This window comes from Pelecanus crispus, chromosome 6 (assembly GCF_030463565.1).
Source record: "Pelecanus crispus isolate bPelCri1 chromosome 6, bPelCri1.pri, whole genome shotgun sequence".
In the NCBI taxonomy this organism is placed as follows: domain Eukaryota; kingdom Metazoa; phylum Chordata; class Aves; order Pelecaniformes; family Pelecanidae; genus Pelecanus; species Pelecanus crispus.
Genome location: NC_134648.1, coordinates 19244841 through 19261738, shown reverse-complemented (window position 1 = coordinate 19261738; position 16898 = coordinate 19244841). Strand labels below are relative to the sequence as shown.

Below are 16898 nucleotides of genomic sequence, written 5' to 3'. Positions count from 1 at the left end.
CCCCAGCCCCACGCTTCTCCCTGGCCCCAGGACACCCCAGTTTGGTGGGGACTCATCTCTCCAGGCTGGGGTTTTTTTGGGGAGACAGGCATATCCCGGACCACAGCTTGTTTGGGAGGCGCTGGTGTGGGGGGGGTGAAGCCAGATGTGCCTCCCTGCAAAATGCCACCGTGGTGGTACCGGGCCACCTACAGCTACTGTGGATGATGCTGGTGCTGGGCAGAGCCCGGGGAGGGGGGCACTGGCCACCAGCAGACCCTGAGGTCTCCCCCCACAGCAGGACGCAGGGCCAAGCATCGAGGAGCGCTGGGATGGGCTCTTTGCCACCCCTGGGGTGTCACAGCAGGGCTCAGAGGTGCCACCCCGCTGGCTCGGGAGGTGGCGGATGGAGCTAATCTCTGCCCTGTTTGCCCCAACCGAGCTCTTACAACCATGAGACCAGCTGGGGAAAAAAAAAATCGGATTTACAGATGCTTTCCCTTCCAAGTCCTGAGGGCTAGGGGTGTTTGTTTTCTGCTCCTGCTTGTCCCCAGCCTTGGAGACAGGAGAGCAGCGGCCCGTGGGACGAGCTGGGCACTGCTGCAGTGAGGGACCCCAAGCTTTGTGGTGGGGTTCCTGTCCCTTGCCCGCCTCCTTTGTGTTCATGCAACTTCTGGAAAATTGCTGGGTCATGTCACTGACACCTTGCTTGTGCCATCTCCTCCCACTCTACCTCCCTGAGCCTCTTCCATCCTCCCACGGCCTCATGCAGCATCCCGCTGCCCTGGGTCTGGGCCTACCACCCCTCAATTGCGGTCTGTGCTGAGTGTTTTTAGGGGGTACTTCTGCCCTGGACTGTGTCTCGTCCCACCAGCTGTCCAAATTCTGCCTCAGTCGAGCTGGGGGTATCTGGAAACCTGCTGCCTCCTCGTGGGACACGGCACCCACTGGGACAAGGTTTTCCAGAGCGACGGCTGGAGGCATTGGCTGAGCCTGCTGTGTCCCGTTATTTCGGCCAGCCCCCGCTTCCCTCCTGCCCTGCGGGCTCGTGGTCAAGGCGAGTGCCACTTACCCTGAGTCAGCAAAACCCGGCGCCTTCCCAGCCCCGTGGCACTGCATGACTCAGCAAAACCCCATGTGGCTCTTTTTGGGCAATGGGCCAAGGCGTGGTGGGTCCCCAGCATCTGTAGCCTGACCCCGGAGGCATCACTGTTGCGGTGGGCTCCAGCTCGGGGGTATCCTCCTCTTGTCGCCCTGGGCACCAGCAGCCCCAGTGCCAAGTGCCTGTGGATGGGAGCGGGTCAGACATAAGCTAACCCAACCACGGTCCCACCCAAGCAAACCCACCCTCCCCAAGTGTTCTAAACCCCGTTGCAAATGTGCTTTGCAGACAAAAGGGATAGTCCTGATGCCAGGCCTGGGGGTCCTCTATACCCTTCAGGCTCTCCTGGAGCCTGCAGTGGAGCCAGTGAGATACCAGCTCTCCTCCCTCCTCTTTGAAGTGGTTGGGAAACCGTAGCCAGCCAGGCAACGTGCACCTGGCCCCCAGGCTGGGGCACCTAAGGCAGCTCCTCCACAAGCGTTTCCAGTCCCGCAAGTCTCTTCCAGCATCCTGTAGCTACAGAGCGGGCTCTGGTGTGCAGGGATGGGCTGGTGAGGACGGCACACCACGCTAGCCCTGTGCCATCGTGGATTGCAGAGCAAAGTCTTTCAGCAGGGTCAAGCGGTCCAGACCCAGTCTGTGTCTTTTTTTAATTCCAAGGGATTAGCAGCAATCTTTGCTGTTAGCAAAGCTGTTATGAATGAGCCTTTGCTTGGGCTTCGTGGTAGCAGGGCTTGTGTCTGCATCTGGAGCTGCTTTTGTACTAGCCCAAGAGGGTGACTGCTTTTAGATGTGCTTCTCTATGCGACTTGCATGTCCATCACACCAATGAGCCCAGACACTTCCCAATGGTTTTGGGAAAAAGAGGGGACAGCACTATGTTGGGGAATGTTGCAATACTGATCCTCTCTTGGGTGCTTGCAGGATGGGAAGGGACCGGGGGGTTGTCCCCAGAGTGTTTAATTTGTCTCCAGCCCTTGGCACTGGTGGTTTCAGAGCTGACACTGCTATGCTTGTGCACCTGGGGACTGATGGCCCCAGCAAGGAGCCAGGATTTCTGCATTCAGTTTCCCTCAGCACCTCTGTGGGATGTTTGCCCTGATGTCAAGGCCTTGAGAGGCACAGCGGGGATGTTTAACCAGGAGCAGGGAGCATGTCTGGGTATTTATAGGCTGGGACTGTGAGAGTTGCACTGTGTTATCTTCAAAAGATAGATTGGCATGAGCCCGGGCTTGGGGGTTTTTACACATTTTTCCCTGTTTGCAGAGCAAGACCTGAGCCTTCTGAAGCAGGCAGAGATGTACAAGAGATGGCTGAGGGACCTGTCGTTCCTGGCTCCTATTTTCAGCAGGGTGGATGAACCCCCTCCCTTGCTAGTCTGTCCCCCTGGCCCCCCCGCATTCCCCAGGCTCCAAGGGGTGAGCCGGAGCACTGCAGACAGGCCACAGCCGTGGGTGTGAGGTGACACACCCCTGGGAGCAGGCCACACTTTTGCAACCTCGATCCCTGCTGGAGAGGATTCCCAAGGGGGGTTGAATGACTCAGCCCTGGCGGCTCCCGCCTGGAGGTGCACACCAGCCCCAGCCCTGGGAGTTTGGGGTCCCCTCCATGGGTGACACCAGGGTGTGCCTGCTGCCCTTTGCCATGCAGACAGGATCTTGATGCCACTTAGTTTCAAACACTTTATTTTTGGGGGGAGGGGGTGTCTTGCAACTCCCCTGCCTGCAGTCTGGCAGCGCTCTGGCAGTGATGTGCATTTGCCTTTGCCCTTTCCTCAACTATTTTTTTTTATTTATTTATCACAGCGATAGCCAATACCCCAAACTGCAGCGACCTAAAGGGTGAGGAAAGTTTCAGTTCGGAGACACTGATTATTTTTTGACCAAGAGATGTTAAATGCAAAGCTGCGGGTGGGATTCTAGGAGATGAATGTCTTCTTCACATTCAGAAAAATGCATTTGGAATTTTGCAGCTCACTACTAAAGGACAAAAGAAAACTATTCCTCGGTCTGAGCCGAGCAGAGCATACAGGGGCACAAGCCCGGGCAGGTCTGGTTGCAAACACCCTGACTCTGACTCAAGGTCCTAGTGCCTGTGTGAAGCTGCTGGATGCAGATAATTAACAGAGCCTGATTCACCAGCCCCGAGCCCCCGAGCAAAGCGGTGGTAACTTTTTCCTGGCACGGTGCCAGGATGTCGCCCACTCCCAACGCTGTTTCCTAAACTGATGTACCGTTTGCAAGGCGAGGGTGCATTCTCCAGTGGCACTAGCCCGTCCCAAACTACACCCTTTTTCTGGGTGACACCCGCAAAAGCAAACCTGAAGGTGCTTTAGTAGCAGCTTTGGCTGATCGGAAACCTGGGAGCAGGGGAAGGGTTGCACTGAGCATGGCAGAGGGACTCATCCAGGCCCTGGCCACCATGTCCCCAGTGCTGCAGGCACTGGGGGAGATGTCCTGAGCATCGTGGGTGGTCTCAGTCCCTGGTCTGTCGGTGCTGGCTGGCTGAGGCTGGTTTGGAGGCAGAGCTGGCCAGCAGCCTGCTTAAACATTTTTTGGCTGCCAGCATGGGTTGCAGTGACCTTGGGGAGACGCTAAGTGGAGTTGCAAAAGGCTTAGGCTGGGTGGTAATTGTTCCCTTGGTGTCTCTCACGCTGCAAACCCTGGTCGCAGTGGCAGGCGAGGGCAGCTCACCGGAGGCCAGGTGTCATGGCTGGTTGTCACGATGGGTGGGAGCCCTGAGCGTGGCTCCATCCCCATCAGGGCTGTTCGCAGCAGCCTTTGAGTATGTGGTGCTTTCAGCCCAGTGGACCTTCTCCATCGTATCCTGCTCTTCCAGCCTTTCCTCTAGCTATTTAAAAAAAAAAAGGCTTTAGGCAGCAAAATGCTTATGGTCTTTTAGCCTGTGAGCTGCTCTAGTGTCTTCAATAGGGCTTACTCGTATGCCGCCATGGCTTGTCAGGCTGCTGCCAAACTCAGTATCGCCCGTCCCTGCATCCCACGCGCTCCGTGGCCCTGCCCAAATCCCCGCCACCCCCGCGCTGCCTGCCTGCACCTGACCCTGCTTAGCGTCGGACGTCCTTCCGCATCCCCCGGCCCGTCCTCCCCCGCGGCTGGGGACACATCTGGCACCCATCTCAGGGAGGAGGGGACCTGCCTCACCCTGGCTGCCAGCCTCGTCCGCTCCTCGGGGCAGGGATCTCATGGTGTTTGCCTCACCCAAGTTATTTTGCAGCAGGCTGAAATTGCCTGGGATAGGCAACAACAACCCCAGCAGGCAATGGCAGCAGGCAGCGTGATTGGCAGCTGACAGGATGGGGTGGTAAGTGCCAATGATGGCATCAATTCATCGACTCCCACGCCAGGATATGATGGGGAGCAGCGGGACCCAACTCACCTCATCGCCCGCCTTGAGCAAACCCTGCCGTGGTCTCCAGGGCCGCGAATAGGCTCACAGATGGAATCTTCATGCACGATGCAGAGATGTGCCTCCAGCCTCATCCAAGCATGCTATCCATCTCATTTTCTTTGCCAGCACTAGATGACGTTTAATTATTTCTTTTAATTTCCAGCTGAAGTTGCCTTGAGAAGTCCATCATTTATGCAATTACATCGCCTTCATGTGACAAAGCACCAAAGAACTAAGCCTTCTGGTCCTGGGAGGAGGGTGGGATCGGAAAGACAAGGGTCAGCACCCCATGGTGACCCAAGTATCAGCTTAAAATTGCAATGTGTTTCCTTGGAGTGGGAGCAACCACCCGGCTCCTCTTTGGTGAATCAGTCCTGACCTCCTGGGGCGGGTGCCTTTGTGTGAATATGCTCATAAATGCTCTTAATTCCCACCTATTTATTGTCACCTTTCTCCTAAGCACCAGCTTCACTTGCCACCTCAGACAGCATTTTCCAATGTTCCTGCCTGGGGTTAAGATCTTGAACCCTCATTTAAGCACCTCAACAAACACAGTCTGTGGCTTTGCATACCACCTCTCTGAGCTTCTACACACAAAACACCCTGTTAATAATTATTTGCAGCGTGGGACTTGGCATCCCAGCTTCTCTGGCTGCGAAACCCTGAGTGTTTCCCAAGGAGCTCTGCCACCAGGGTGGTTTAGGGTTAGGTCAAAAATGTGAAGATTCTTGCCCTGTGCTTGCGGCGAAAGATGCTTGTAGGTTATGGGTGGAGGGAGATGCGGGAGCATCCCTGGTGGACACCGCAGCTGTGCCCAGGTCCTGCAGCCTCCAGCATCTTTTCCCACTGCAGCCAGGCGACAATAAAGCTGAACTGCTTGGACATTGCCAATGCAGATGTCTGTTAGCAGCTAAATACCTGCAGCACCACCTTTTCATAAAAAAATTCCTTTCTCTCTCATAGCGCTAAACTGTTTTTTTTTAGCATTGTAACCCTAAATTGCCTGGTGCAGTGAGTGGGGGATTAAGGGCATGCTTCTGGGCAAAGGTCTCCTGTGAACTCTATGGGGCCAGCCGGATGCAGCCTCCAATCCCTGGGGTCATGTGCTGCCCCTGAAACAAGGGCCACTTGTTTGGCACTGCTGGCAGGGCTGGGCTCAGTGGAGAAGGCAGCTGGCCTGCCTGTGGCTGAGTGGAGCAGGGGGATCACCTGCTTCCCTCCCTGCACCGGGAGGGTGTCATGGGGGTGTCCCAAGCAGTGGCGGGTCAGTGCCAGGGAGGACCCCGACACTGGGCAGCTTCAGCTGGGACAGTGCAGGGTTGCTGAAAAGCATTGTGGTTTAACCCCAGCCAGCAACTAAGCACCACACAGCCACTCTCTCACTCTTCCTGCCCCGGTGGGATGGGGGAGAGAATTGGAGGAGTAAGAGTGAGAAACACTCCTGGGATGAGATAAGAACAGTTTAATAATTGAAATAAAATAAAGTACAATAGTAGTAGTAATAATAACAATATAATAATAACAATAATAATAATAAACAAAGCAAGTGATGCACGATGCCATTGCTCACCACCTGCCGACCGATACCCAGACAGCTCCCGAGCAGCGATCGCTACTCCCCGGCCAACCCCCCTCAGTTTATATACTGAGCATGATCTCATATGGTATGGAATAGCACTTTGGTCAGTTTGGATCAACTATCCTGGCTGTGCCCCCTCCCAGTTTCTTGTGCACCTGGCAGAGCATGGGAAGCTGAAAAGTCCTTGACTAGCATAAGCAGGACTTAGCAACAACTAAAACATCAGTGTGTTATCAACATTATTCTCATACTAAATCCAAAACACAGCACTATGCCAGCTACTAGGAAGAAAATTAACTCTATCCCAGCTGAAACCAGGACAAAAGCAATGGCCAGAATCAAGTGCAGGTCCTCAGAGTCCCCTTTGCACCCTTTCATTTCTTTTCCTGGAGTGGAAAGGTGTGAAACCCAGCAGTGCTCAAAGGCAGCTTGTCCCTGCGGGTGGCACGGTGGTGTGACCTGCTCCTGCTTGCCCTGGCCCCCCAAAACCTGAGATGGATATTAGAGAAGCATCCTGCAAACAGCCCCAGCAGCTAAACCCCCTTTGGGCTGTAGTAGCAGCAGGAGACCCCTGGGCACCAGCAAGCCCTTGAAGGAGGGAGATTAAAATGCCTCAGAAAGCCAAGACCCATTATGGATGCCTGTAAGACAGAAACAAGTTTGCCCTTGTGGCATGGAGTGAAGCTGCAGCAGTCCTTGCTGGAGAGTGTTTTTGATGCTCCATCTTTGGAGCAGGGCAATAAAGGGCAGTTTTGATGCTACACCTCTGAGCCATGGCCCGAAGCAGCTGCACTTGGCCCTATATGACGCAATCCCGCAACCCCCAAGCTTCCTTCTTTTTTTTTCCCATTTTGGGCACATTTTGCCCTGTCATCCCCCACTGTGTTGACAGTGCTGGAGGAAGGCACGCGGCACCTTCCCCCTGCCTCAGCAGCTCTTGCCCTGTGAAGGCTCACGTGGGCCTGTCCCCACCACCCTTGACTCAGCTAATTCTCACTTGGCCAAGGCATTGACTAAACTCCTGCTGGCAAAGGCAATGGGTTGGAGCGGCAGAGGATGTCTGGGACCACCACTGCTGCCACCACTGCTGGGTCCATGTCCCCACCACCAGCTGCTTCCGAAGCAGATGGCTGTACACAGTGAGCAGGGCTGGAGATGGGTGTTTGGATCCCGCCAGAGCCTGGTGGTATCTGACCTCCATAAACGTGGGATGAACATCTGTACCTGCTCACCGGGCATGTTTTGAGCATCCCATAATTAATGTTTGCTCAGTGATTGAGGCTGATGGGTGCTTAGTGTTATTAGCAAATGATAAGTAGCTGATGTTTTTGATGTTGCTACCTCGAGACATCTAATTTCAGCACCTGGACTGAGCAAAAGGGCCAGGGGCCAGACTGCCAGTGCCAAGACCCTGCTGGGCTTTGTGTCTTTGGAGGTGGCTTCCTACCAAAGGCCTGCACATGGGCATGCCTGTGCTGCTCTGGCATCACTGAGTTTGGACTCACATGGTGGCAGGGACAGGACCTGTGCCAGTGGCACGGTGGGGCCAGCAGCTCCCCTTGCTAGGGTGAGATGTGCAGAGCGCATAAGCCCAGGGTAGCAGGGAGTGGGAGTGGGCTTGGGGACACAGATGCAAGAAGACGTTCAGGGGCCTAATCCAAAGTCCACTGAAGGTTTTGTGTGTATTTAACCTATCTTGATGCACGCATATAAGACTGGATAAAAGAACTAAATGTGCATAAAGGAGCACTGAGTTATCTCAGCCCTCCTCCCACAATGCTGAACTTGGGCATGAGGGACAAGCGCTCACATGGGGATGTTCATTTATTTATTTATTGGGGGGAAGAAAGCATTGGTGAGAGTGATGCCTGTGAAGCCTTTAAAAAAAAATTACTTTCTGACTACGCTGAGAGTAAAAAAACTAAGCCACAGTTATCTTTATCTCCTCTGTCCATAATCCCGCTGACACCCAGCAGGCACTGCCCTGAGCAGCCAGTTTGTGTTTTCTTACAAGGTGGTTCTGGAGAGCTCCCAGTAATTTGGGGTGCTGTGTCCCCAGGCAGCAACAGTGGCCTCTAGTGGCAACCACTCACATCCAGCCCTGGGGAAAGAAACCTGCAAACGAATCTTGGTAGGCTGCTTGGTCCCCAGGAAAATTAGGACCAGAGTCCAAATTGCTAGAGGAGAGGCATCCCTGCATGGTGGATGGCTTGATGCCGGGCAGGGTCCTGAGCACACCCACGAACCCTGCCTGTGCCGAGCAGCTGCACCTGGGACCTCCCACCCATGCCCTCCGTCCACTGCCCTGGAGACCCATTTAAGCTCAGGCCTGGGCACCCAGTCCCTGATCCATGGGGTGTTAGTCTGCAGCCCTGGTCTCTGCATGGCTTGTGCTGTAGGCACCCCATCTCTAGTGCCCTCTCCTGGAGGGACATGAGAGCTACATGGTAGCTCTGCCTCCTGGATGGACCTCAGACATGCAACCAAGGTTGCAGTCTTGTCGCTGGCCCATCTCCTGCAGCTTCAGTGTCCTACAGGTCTGGGTCTCCTAATGGCACTCTGTGAGCACCCTGTGTGCCTAAGGAAAGGTGACTTGTGCTATACCCTCTTCTATATAGGGGCACAGCTTGGGCTTGCTTTCTTCAACCTGGTCACCCATTTCTAAAAAGCCTGTAGGTCCTTTATGGATTTGAAGTCTTTCTCCCTCTGCTGAGTTTGTCTGGAGCTGCCTGAAGGATTTGATAACACATCAGTCTTCCCAGGAAGCCAAGCTGAGTGTGTCTGGTGAGGCAGGGTCTTGAGAGCTTCCTTTGGGCAGAGGTCCTGGGAGTAAATCTTGGAGACTGTCTGAGCACAGCCAAAGTTAGCATTTCTAATGCTTGGATTCATGCTTCCTTTAGCTCATGTGTGGGGTAATATCTTCATTTATTTCTTTGCAGAAGAGAAAAGTCTCCAGCTCCTACAGGGCAGGTAGGTGGTAGTCTTCAGTGTCACAGCAAGGGTGTCCTTCCTTCCTGGAGCAGTTGCATCTTTTGGCTTTATCCTAAGACCTGAAGGACCTCACATCAGGAGCAGAAATGAGCACCAAGTCTTGCCTGGTAGTCCGTGCTCTCATGCAATGCTCTCACCCCCTTTCCCTCTGGTTTGCTTGCTGCAGGTTAGGAAATCCTTCCCTCTTCACCAGAAGGTTTGCCTTCAACTGGCCCAGTCCCCTGTGCTGCTGGGAGGGAGGACTGCTGGCCTGAAGCCCATCAGCAGCAGGAAGGGACCCAGGCAGAGGGTACACCCACATCTTGAGCCCCCTGGATGTTATGAAGGCCATCATCAAAGAAAATGTGGGGCTGGATCTGGGCGAGGATGGGGCCCTTGGGAGCCCCGTCCATGAAGAAAGCCTCGTCGATGGCCAGACCCCACTCCCGGAGTGTCTTGATGGCTCGGACACCCATGTCCCGGCCACTGCGGGCGGTCACCATGTAGGTGCGGATGGGGGATTTTTCCTGGCTGAACTTCTTGCGGATCTTCCCAAGGTGCATGGCAAAAGCCTTCAGGGGACCCTGGAAGCACAGCAAGATACTTGGGAGTGGGTGGGAAATAAGGAGACATCTACTCTGCCTGTACAAGCCACTTGTTCCTCTTCCAGGGTCTCTCAGGGCTCTGCAGAACACAGGGATGCCTGTGGAGTGCAGGATAGGGCAGTGCTGGGACTGGTGCTGTGCACTGGGGTGCTTGGGAGGAAGGTGAGTGTTGTGGTGCTCATCCTAATCCCAAAGTGACCAGAAAGGTACATCCCAGCGAGCAGTGCCTCTGGGTCTGAGCCCCACAGGGACTGGCACAGCAAGAGGTCCCAGCCTATGAAAGGAGAAGTGGAGATAACCACAACTCCGGATATTTGGGAGCTGATGCTCACTTATAGGAGACATTGGGCCAGATCCATCTCCAGTGGGACTCTAGATCAGGCCCACAGCAGGGACCGAGTGGTGGATGCAAAGGGAACCTGTAAGAATTTGTGCTTTTTTGGCTACTCATGGCAAAGCCCTAGTGGGAGCAATGCTCATGGTGGGTACAGAGCCTGTGGATGCCCATTAAAGTGGGGTGGCTTGCTCACCTCTCCCATGGGCACGGCCTCCATCGCCCGCTCGTACTGCACTGCTCCCTCCAGCCCCTGCTCCTGAAAGACCTGGTCTGTCTCGTTGGAGAAGAGCACGGCATCCCCGTCGAAAACCACACGGAGCGGGGTGCTGGGGGCCTGCACCTCCTGCTGGAAGACAAGTGCTGCCGAGACCCCTGCAAGACAGAACAAGGTGGGGCTCAGGAGGGACACCCCCTCCTGGGGGCAGCTCATGCATGGCTGGCTCCTCCCCACGCATCTGCCGTGGTCCCATCCCACACCACAAATGTCAGGGTCTCCAAGCCAGGTTTTTTTCTGTGGGGGTCAGCCCAGCCTTCCTAGGGCTGTGTTATTCCCTGATGGGGATGGACAAGAAAGTGCTGCTGATCAGAGACTGATGTCTGGAGAGATGCTTGGCCTGCTAAGAGATTATGGGTGGTTGTGTAGGCATGAACAGCCCTCCTCCTGGTGCTCGCTCACCCTGTCAAGCCTGGCTTTAATGCCCAGATTTTGCACTTCGTGCTGTGAGTAATAGGGACTGGCACCTCCACTTGATTGGGGTAATTGGCTTAATTACAGGTGTCTTCCTACAGGCTGCTCCCTGCCCTCATCTGTGGACTGAGGCCCCTGGATGAGACACTTGTCAGAGCAATGATGTTCTTCAAGGAGGCTCCAGGAATGTGCTGGGTAGCAAAGGAAAGCCCAGGCTGCAGATGGCTTGCTCCTGACCTTGAAAGACCTTGGCCAGCTGATGTGCTTATACCCAAGCAAATTAATAAGGAGGTGATTAACCCCATTAGAGCTGTTGGGGAGACTGCACTCCCTCTGATCCACATCAAGCATGTGCTTACATCTATCACTGAGCACATGGTAACTCTGCATGTACCAAGAAATCAAACTTCTATAACATCCTCACTAAGCCCTGGGAATTGCTGATGCACTCTCATTGATCCAGGGAGCAGCAACGGGCAGCATCTTTGGTTAGAAAGGCTTAAATGTCAGTCAGGGAATGACCAGCCCATGGCAGAGCTATGGCCCCAATTATGCATAAAGCACTCAGTGACTTGTGAAGGTGTCTGAGAAACCCTGGTGTGTTTGCAAGCTACTGGTGGGGACAGAAGAGGAGACTGAACTGTTCAGGACTGTACTGGTAATCAGCTTGCCATTCACCCCCTTGCCCTTGTGAGAGCATGGGCTCTGGCATTGCCTCTTGGTACTGGGCTGCTTGGGAAAAGTGTGGTGCATTTGGGGATGTGGGATGGAGGGGGGAAACGCACCTCTCCGGAGGGCATTGCAGACATCTATCCTGTCAGCCGAGAGGAAGAGCTTGACCCCATGCGACTTCAGGTACTGGGTGGAGTCCTCATCACTGACGAAACAGAACTTGGAGATCTCCAGGCCTTCAGGTCAGGGGATGTGAGCAAAACCTGTTATGGGGCAACATCCTCCTCGTAGCTGCCCCTCCCCTCCCGGGGTCTCAACGTACTTTGCTACAGAGCTCAGGGCAATTAATTTCCCAGTGCTGTGTGGGGAATCCACCCCTGTTCTTGCTGTATCTTCTTGCCCTGTTGCTCCTACAAAACTGCAGAGTGCAGTTAAATATTCCCTTCATCCCTCCTTTAAATGAGCCTTGCTGACAACTCTCAGGGATTTAGTTTTTTTGATTTTTTTTTTTTTAAGAACTCTCTTTAGTCTCTTTAGTAGCTGTCTGAGGATACCCAGGCTGTGCAAAATGCTGCCAGACCCCCTGGAGCAAAGGATGTGGCTGAAGGGAGCCAGGCTCTGCCAAGAAGCCTGTACCGTGGGTGTGCTCCAGCACCCTCGGCAAGCTGCATGGGGCTGGCAGGAATTGGGCTTGTTTCCAAAATAACCCCTTCCCCTTGTGTCCCCTGGCTCTGTATTTGCCACTGATGTTCCACTGTGGTGCCTTATCTGCTTTGCAGCCTCCCAGGGGGAAGCAGACACCCTCGGGGATGGGGTCCCACTTACCGTAATGCTTGGCGCTGTTGATGATGCGTATGCCACTCTCTGGGCTGTTGTTGGAGAGCACCAGGATGTCAAAGAGGTCCTTCTCTTCCGGGTTGCTCTCCAGGATCTTCTCATTCACATACTGTGCTGCCTGTGAGGAGAAGATGAGACTGTTTTGGAGGGGCATGGCTGTGATGGCTTTGCTGGGGCCCTTTCGCAGTTAAGGTTAGTGGTTTGTGCTGTGTCTGTCAGCTATGGCAAGGCTAGCATGTTGTGGAGAGCCAGACAGAACAACCATCCTGCAAAAGCCATCACCAAGGGGGCAGGGAGCAGGATACCCTGTCGCAGGGGGGAGGGATGGACGTGTAGGACTGGTGAGGAGCACAGGTCTCAATGGCCGGCCAAGGGGCCAGGACAGGCATATCTGCACCCCATGATGGGAGTTGAGACATAAAGCTGGGAAAGTTGAGCTTTCACCCCATCCTGTGAGTGTCTGCATGTGCCCCTGGCCAGGCGTGGGGCTCACCTGGATGAAGGCGAAGGCTGTGCCTGGTGGCAGGGGCTTGTCCTGGTTGGCCTGCTGGTGCCTTGTGTACTCCTCCTTGCCTTTCTCCAGGTAGAGCTTGTGCTCTTCCTCCAGGTTGAAGATGGCTCTGGTGGTCACCGCAATGACCAGTGCCTCACTGGGGTCTTTCTGCAGGACAGGGAGGACAGAGGGGTTGGGGGACAGCAAAGAAGGAGCTTGGGCAGCTGGGATAAGCAGGGGGACACAGGGCTCCACCGACCAGGGTGGTGGGGTTGGGTGTTGGAGGCATCACCCATGCATCATGGTTCCTGATGCCAGAGGGCCTTCGGAGAAGAGGTACCAAGCCCAATCTTCATCTTCAAGCCACCAAGGATGGGGCAGGCTGTTGTGAAATCCTAACCTGTCTCGTAAGTGCCATATGCTCTGAGGACAGCTCACACCAGAGGTGACTGCTTCATAATTTTGGTGTTTGTGGGCTCAGCACAGCCCCATGGTTGTCTGTCTGTGCTGAGCTGGGCAGTGCTGCGTTTCTCTGCACGTACTGGTGGTTCTACCCTTCATTTGTGTCTGTTCTGGAGAGTCTAATAAAATGTCTATACATGTACAGAAGCTGCTGCTTTCTCCCTGGCTGCTCCAAAATTTAAGTGTGAGCAAATGCACCTGTCCTGTCCATGCAGCTGGAGGTTCAGTCCTCCAACCTCTTCCCATGTGGAAATCACACAGACCTCACTGGGACCAGGTGCCCACCAGCCCTGGGACAGGCCACTTCTGCTGAAACCTAGGCACAAGCAATTCAGGCCACCACAGCTCTGGGTTGTGGTGTGCCCTCTCCTGTGGTGGCATTTCAAAACTTGCTTTAGAAATACAGGATGCGTGTTTTGTAATAAACAACCATTTACCTGTTTCACATTGGTGTTTATGACTGTGCTTTCAGGCTCTGCCATCTTCGACTTTCAGCCTCAAAGAGAAAATATACAATTAAATTGATGCATTATAATACAACCAATCTAGAGAGGGGGAAGAGTGGAAAAGAAAGGGGACATCCTACCCACCAAGTGGGGCAGCCCAAATGAAGCTGCTTCTGCTGACAACAGCTCTGCCCTGAGAAAGCCTGGTCTAATAGCTCCAATTAAAGATGATGAAGTGGCTTTTCAGTCACAGATCACTGCGTCTCCCCACCCCCCCTGCCCAAGAGTATTTTTCGCCAGGGGGAACTGCTGAAAGCGGTTGTGAAGATCTTCCCAGCAAAATAAGTCTGTTTTTACACACCTTAACTAGGGCTTGGAGATTGATTGGAGCTAAAAAGCCAAAATATGTCAGATCTTATGGGTAGGCTTCTAGTTCGCATCCTTATTGCCTTTCTTGCTACATTTTTTTTGTCTGAATGGCAAATTTGTATCCACAAATAAGCAAGATCACTGTGTGAGCAGCTCATCAGCAGTTGCAAAAGGCCTGAGTAAGTAGAGATGTGTAGTGAGGGCTTGGGTGCAGGACGGGATCCTGCTGATGGGGCTGGTCTGCCACCTCACAGCTCTCTGAGCCAGCCAGCTCCTACACTAAAGGTCTCTGTGCAGTCTGTGCTAACCCAGGTCTGGCAGATGAAAGTCATGAGGGTACATGGTCTGCCTGTGCCTGGCAGCTGAATAAGAAATCACATTTATTTTTGTACACCCATGTCCTGTGGTTTCTGTAACCACCATGCTGTACAGTTCATTTCTATGCACTAGTCAGTGTTAAGGATTCAGCCTGTGGCATGAGAACTGTTCCCATTCCCACTGAGGGGCATCCCACAGGGGTTGTTTCCACCCAGCTCCTACAAACGCTGTGGGGTTTCTCTGGAGAGCAGAGGCAGCAATGATGTCTCTGTACAGATGTGCTGGAATGGCAGGGGGGTTAAGACCTCATTTACTAGTTCATGATTACTGGGTTGGAGGGCTGTGCAAGCATAGACCAAAGCCAGCATGCAGTGTAAAGGGGAAGTCAGGGTCTCCAGGGAGACCTTTCTCCTGCCCCAATTTTCTTTACTTCATTTTTATTATTCAGGGGCTGTGCAAATTGTTGCCTGGGCTGGTAGGAAATGCTCTCAGCTGATGCCAGCCCCGAGAGCCAGAGCCTTGCCATGGAGGTTCAATGTTTGCATATGCACTCCCCAGCTGCCACCGGGGTGGAAAGCCCCCCTGGCAGGGCTGCTCCCCCAGCCAGGGGGTGCCTAGGAAGCCAGGAGATGCCGAGCATCCCCCTGCTTCTTCCACCCATAACCAAGGCTGGGAAGGGGTCTCCTCCCACAGAGCAGGGCAGAGGGTGGCAACCACCAGCCCTTGTCTGCTGAGCAGGGAGAAGCTTTCCTCTGACCGAATTTCAGCGAAGCACTTCTCTAAAAGTGAAAATTAAGTAATAGGAGGCAACGGAGCTGAGCAGCCCTTCCTGGAGGGCGAACAACACCTCTAATTTCTGCTCTGTCCTTCCAAGTGCTGCAAACCGAGCCTGACTTCTGCTTTCCATCTACCTGCCTCTAATAACTGCAGTATCACTTACATACAGATATGTGTATACACACATGCACACAACTCTGCTGCGAACACCCCCCATGCACACAATGCCGGACACGTAGGAATGCATTTCAGGTGGATGCTTGCTGGTCCCTGCAGCCCATCCTACAGCTGCGTAGCACAGAGCAGCTATTACTCCTCTGCGCACAGCCAAGATTTTGCTAGCGAGGAAAGCCCAAACTCACCGTGAGCGCTGCCTCTGCTCCCTGGCGCAGCCTGTCCAGTGGCAGCATCCAAATTTTGCCCAAGACGCTGCCGTTTATATTTCCCCCTCCCCGTGCTGGCAGGAAGCAGGCAGGAGTCAGGCTGGGGTGCAGCTCCGCTCCCCGGCGTGCTGGGATTTGTAGGCAGCCCGGCGGGTTGGCGTCATGCCCAGGCCAGACTGCACTTCCCAGCCAGCGCCGCACAGGCGGCTCACGGCCGCCCAGGCCTGGCCTCCGCCATGGCCACGCTCTGGGGAAGGGGCTCAGCCCTGGTCCTGCTTTTCAGGCTCTCAGAGCTTGTGCTCAGTTGCCGCTCACTGCCCACAAGTACTGCAGTGATGTCTATTTCTGTAGCCAGGGTATTTATAGCGTGCCTCCAGACCTCTCATTTCCAAGCCCTTGAATACATAATGGTTGTGTTTTTGACCGAAAATACAGGGGTACCTGTTCAAGAGCGGCTTGCAGCATATGCAGGCAGATGCAGGGCTCTGGGCCAGGGAGAAAGGCTGGTGCAGAGTGTGGCAGGGCGCACCACATTTTCAATTTTACTGTAATGTTTTTGGGTCCCTTTTCCCTTCCTTTCTGAAAGCTGCCTCTTAGACACTGCCCTGAGCAGGGGTGATTTTTGGGCTGGGATCTTGCTTTTCCAGGTGGGCTGTGTGGCACCCAGCCCTGCGAGGCTCATGCTGCCAGGGTATTTCAACACCCCCTTTCTGCCCAAGAGTGAGATTGGGGGCGGGGGGGGATGGGGGGGGGCGAGGGAGGGAGCTGACACAGAGCAGCGGCTGCCATCCTGCAGCCCAGCCGGGGCAAGTATCTGCCCTGCTGCTGGAAGATGGCCCAGAGCAGCAGCCTCCTCAGCCTGGCTCCGGCCAAAGGAGACCAAACTCACCTGCATTAAGGCCAAGCAGGCATCCCCCTGCATGGCACCAGGTTACCACCAGCATCACCAAATCTCCTCCCAAAGCGCAGGCTGCAAGCGGGGTCCTGTGCAGCTTGGCTTCACTGAGATGCTTGTCTCTAGCAAACAGCCTGTCGAAAAGGCTACTGATATGCTCAGCTTTTAGCATGAATAGGCAAACCCCCTTTCCCTGACTGATTTTATTGGGTATGTTCCCTTTTCCCCCTGTCTCCCTTATGCATTTCTCTGGTGCATCCTCCAGGACTGCCAGTTTAGAGTAAAAAGTGCTTTGGCATCTGTGTTTCCCCCCCAGGAGTTTGCTGCAGCATCATTCCCACAGCATCTCCTGCTCCTGGAGACAATGCTTCTCTGAGCAGCAGGAGTGCAGGGTGCTTGTGAGCGGGGCCGTGTTTCAGGTGGCCAAGGGGCAGCCCCGGCACCTCTCCTGTGGCCAGGTGCCCAGTATGGCAATGCATTGGTGGCCATGTGAAAATCTGGCAGGGCTGGTGAGCCAGGGTGGCTGGGCAGAGCTGGGATGGGTCTGGTTTCTGGGGGCTCTCCCCCCATGTTCACAT

At 54.4% G+C, this 16898-nt stretch overlaps 1 protein-coding gene across 1 annotated transcript; it reads right to left on the bottom strand.

The window, feature by feature from the left end:
• Positions 1–9319: 9319 nt before the first annotated feature.
• LOC104038609 (cytosolic 5'-nucleotidase 1A) lies at positions 9320–13614 on the bottom strand. Its single transcript, XM_009493029.2, has 6 exons — positions 13570–13614; positions 12671–12838; positions 12166–12295; positions 11454–11576; positions 10174–10352; positions 9320–9622 (listed from the first exon to the last, which is right to left on the bottom strand). The coding sequence occupies exons 1-6, from the start codon at positions 13612–13614 to the stop codon at positions 9320–9322; spliced, it is 948 nt and encodes a 315-aa protein (XP_009491304.2).
• Positions 13615–16898: the final 3284 nt, after the last annotated feature.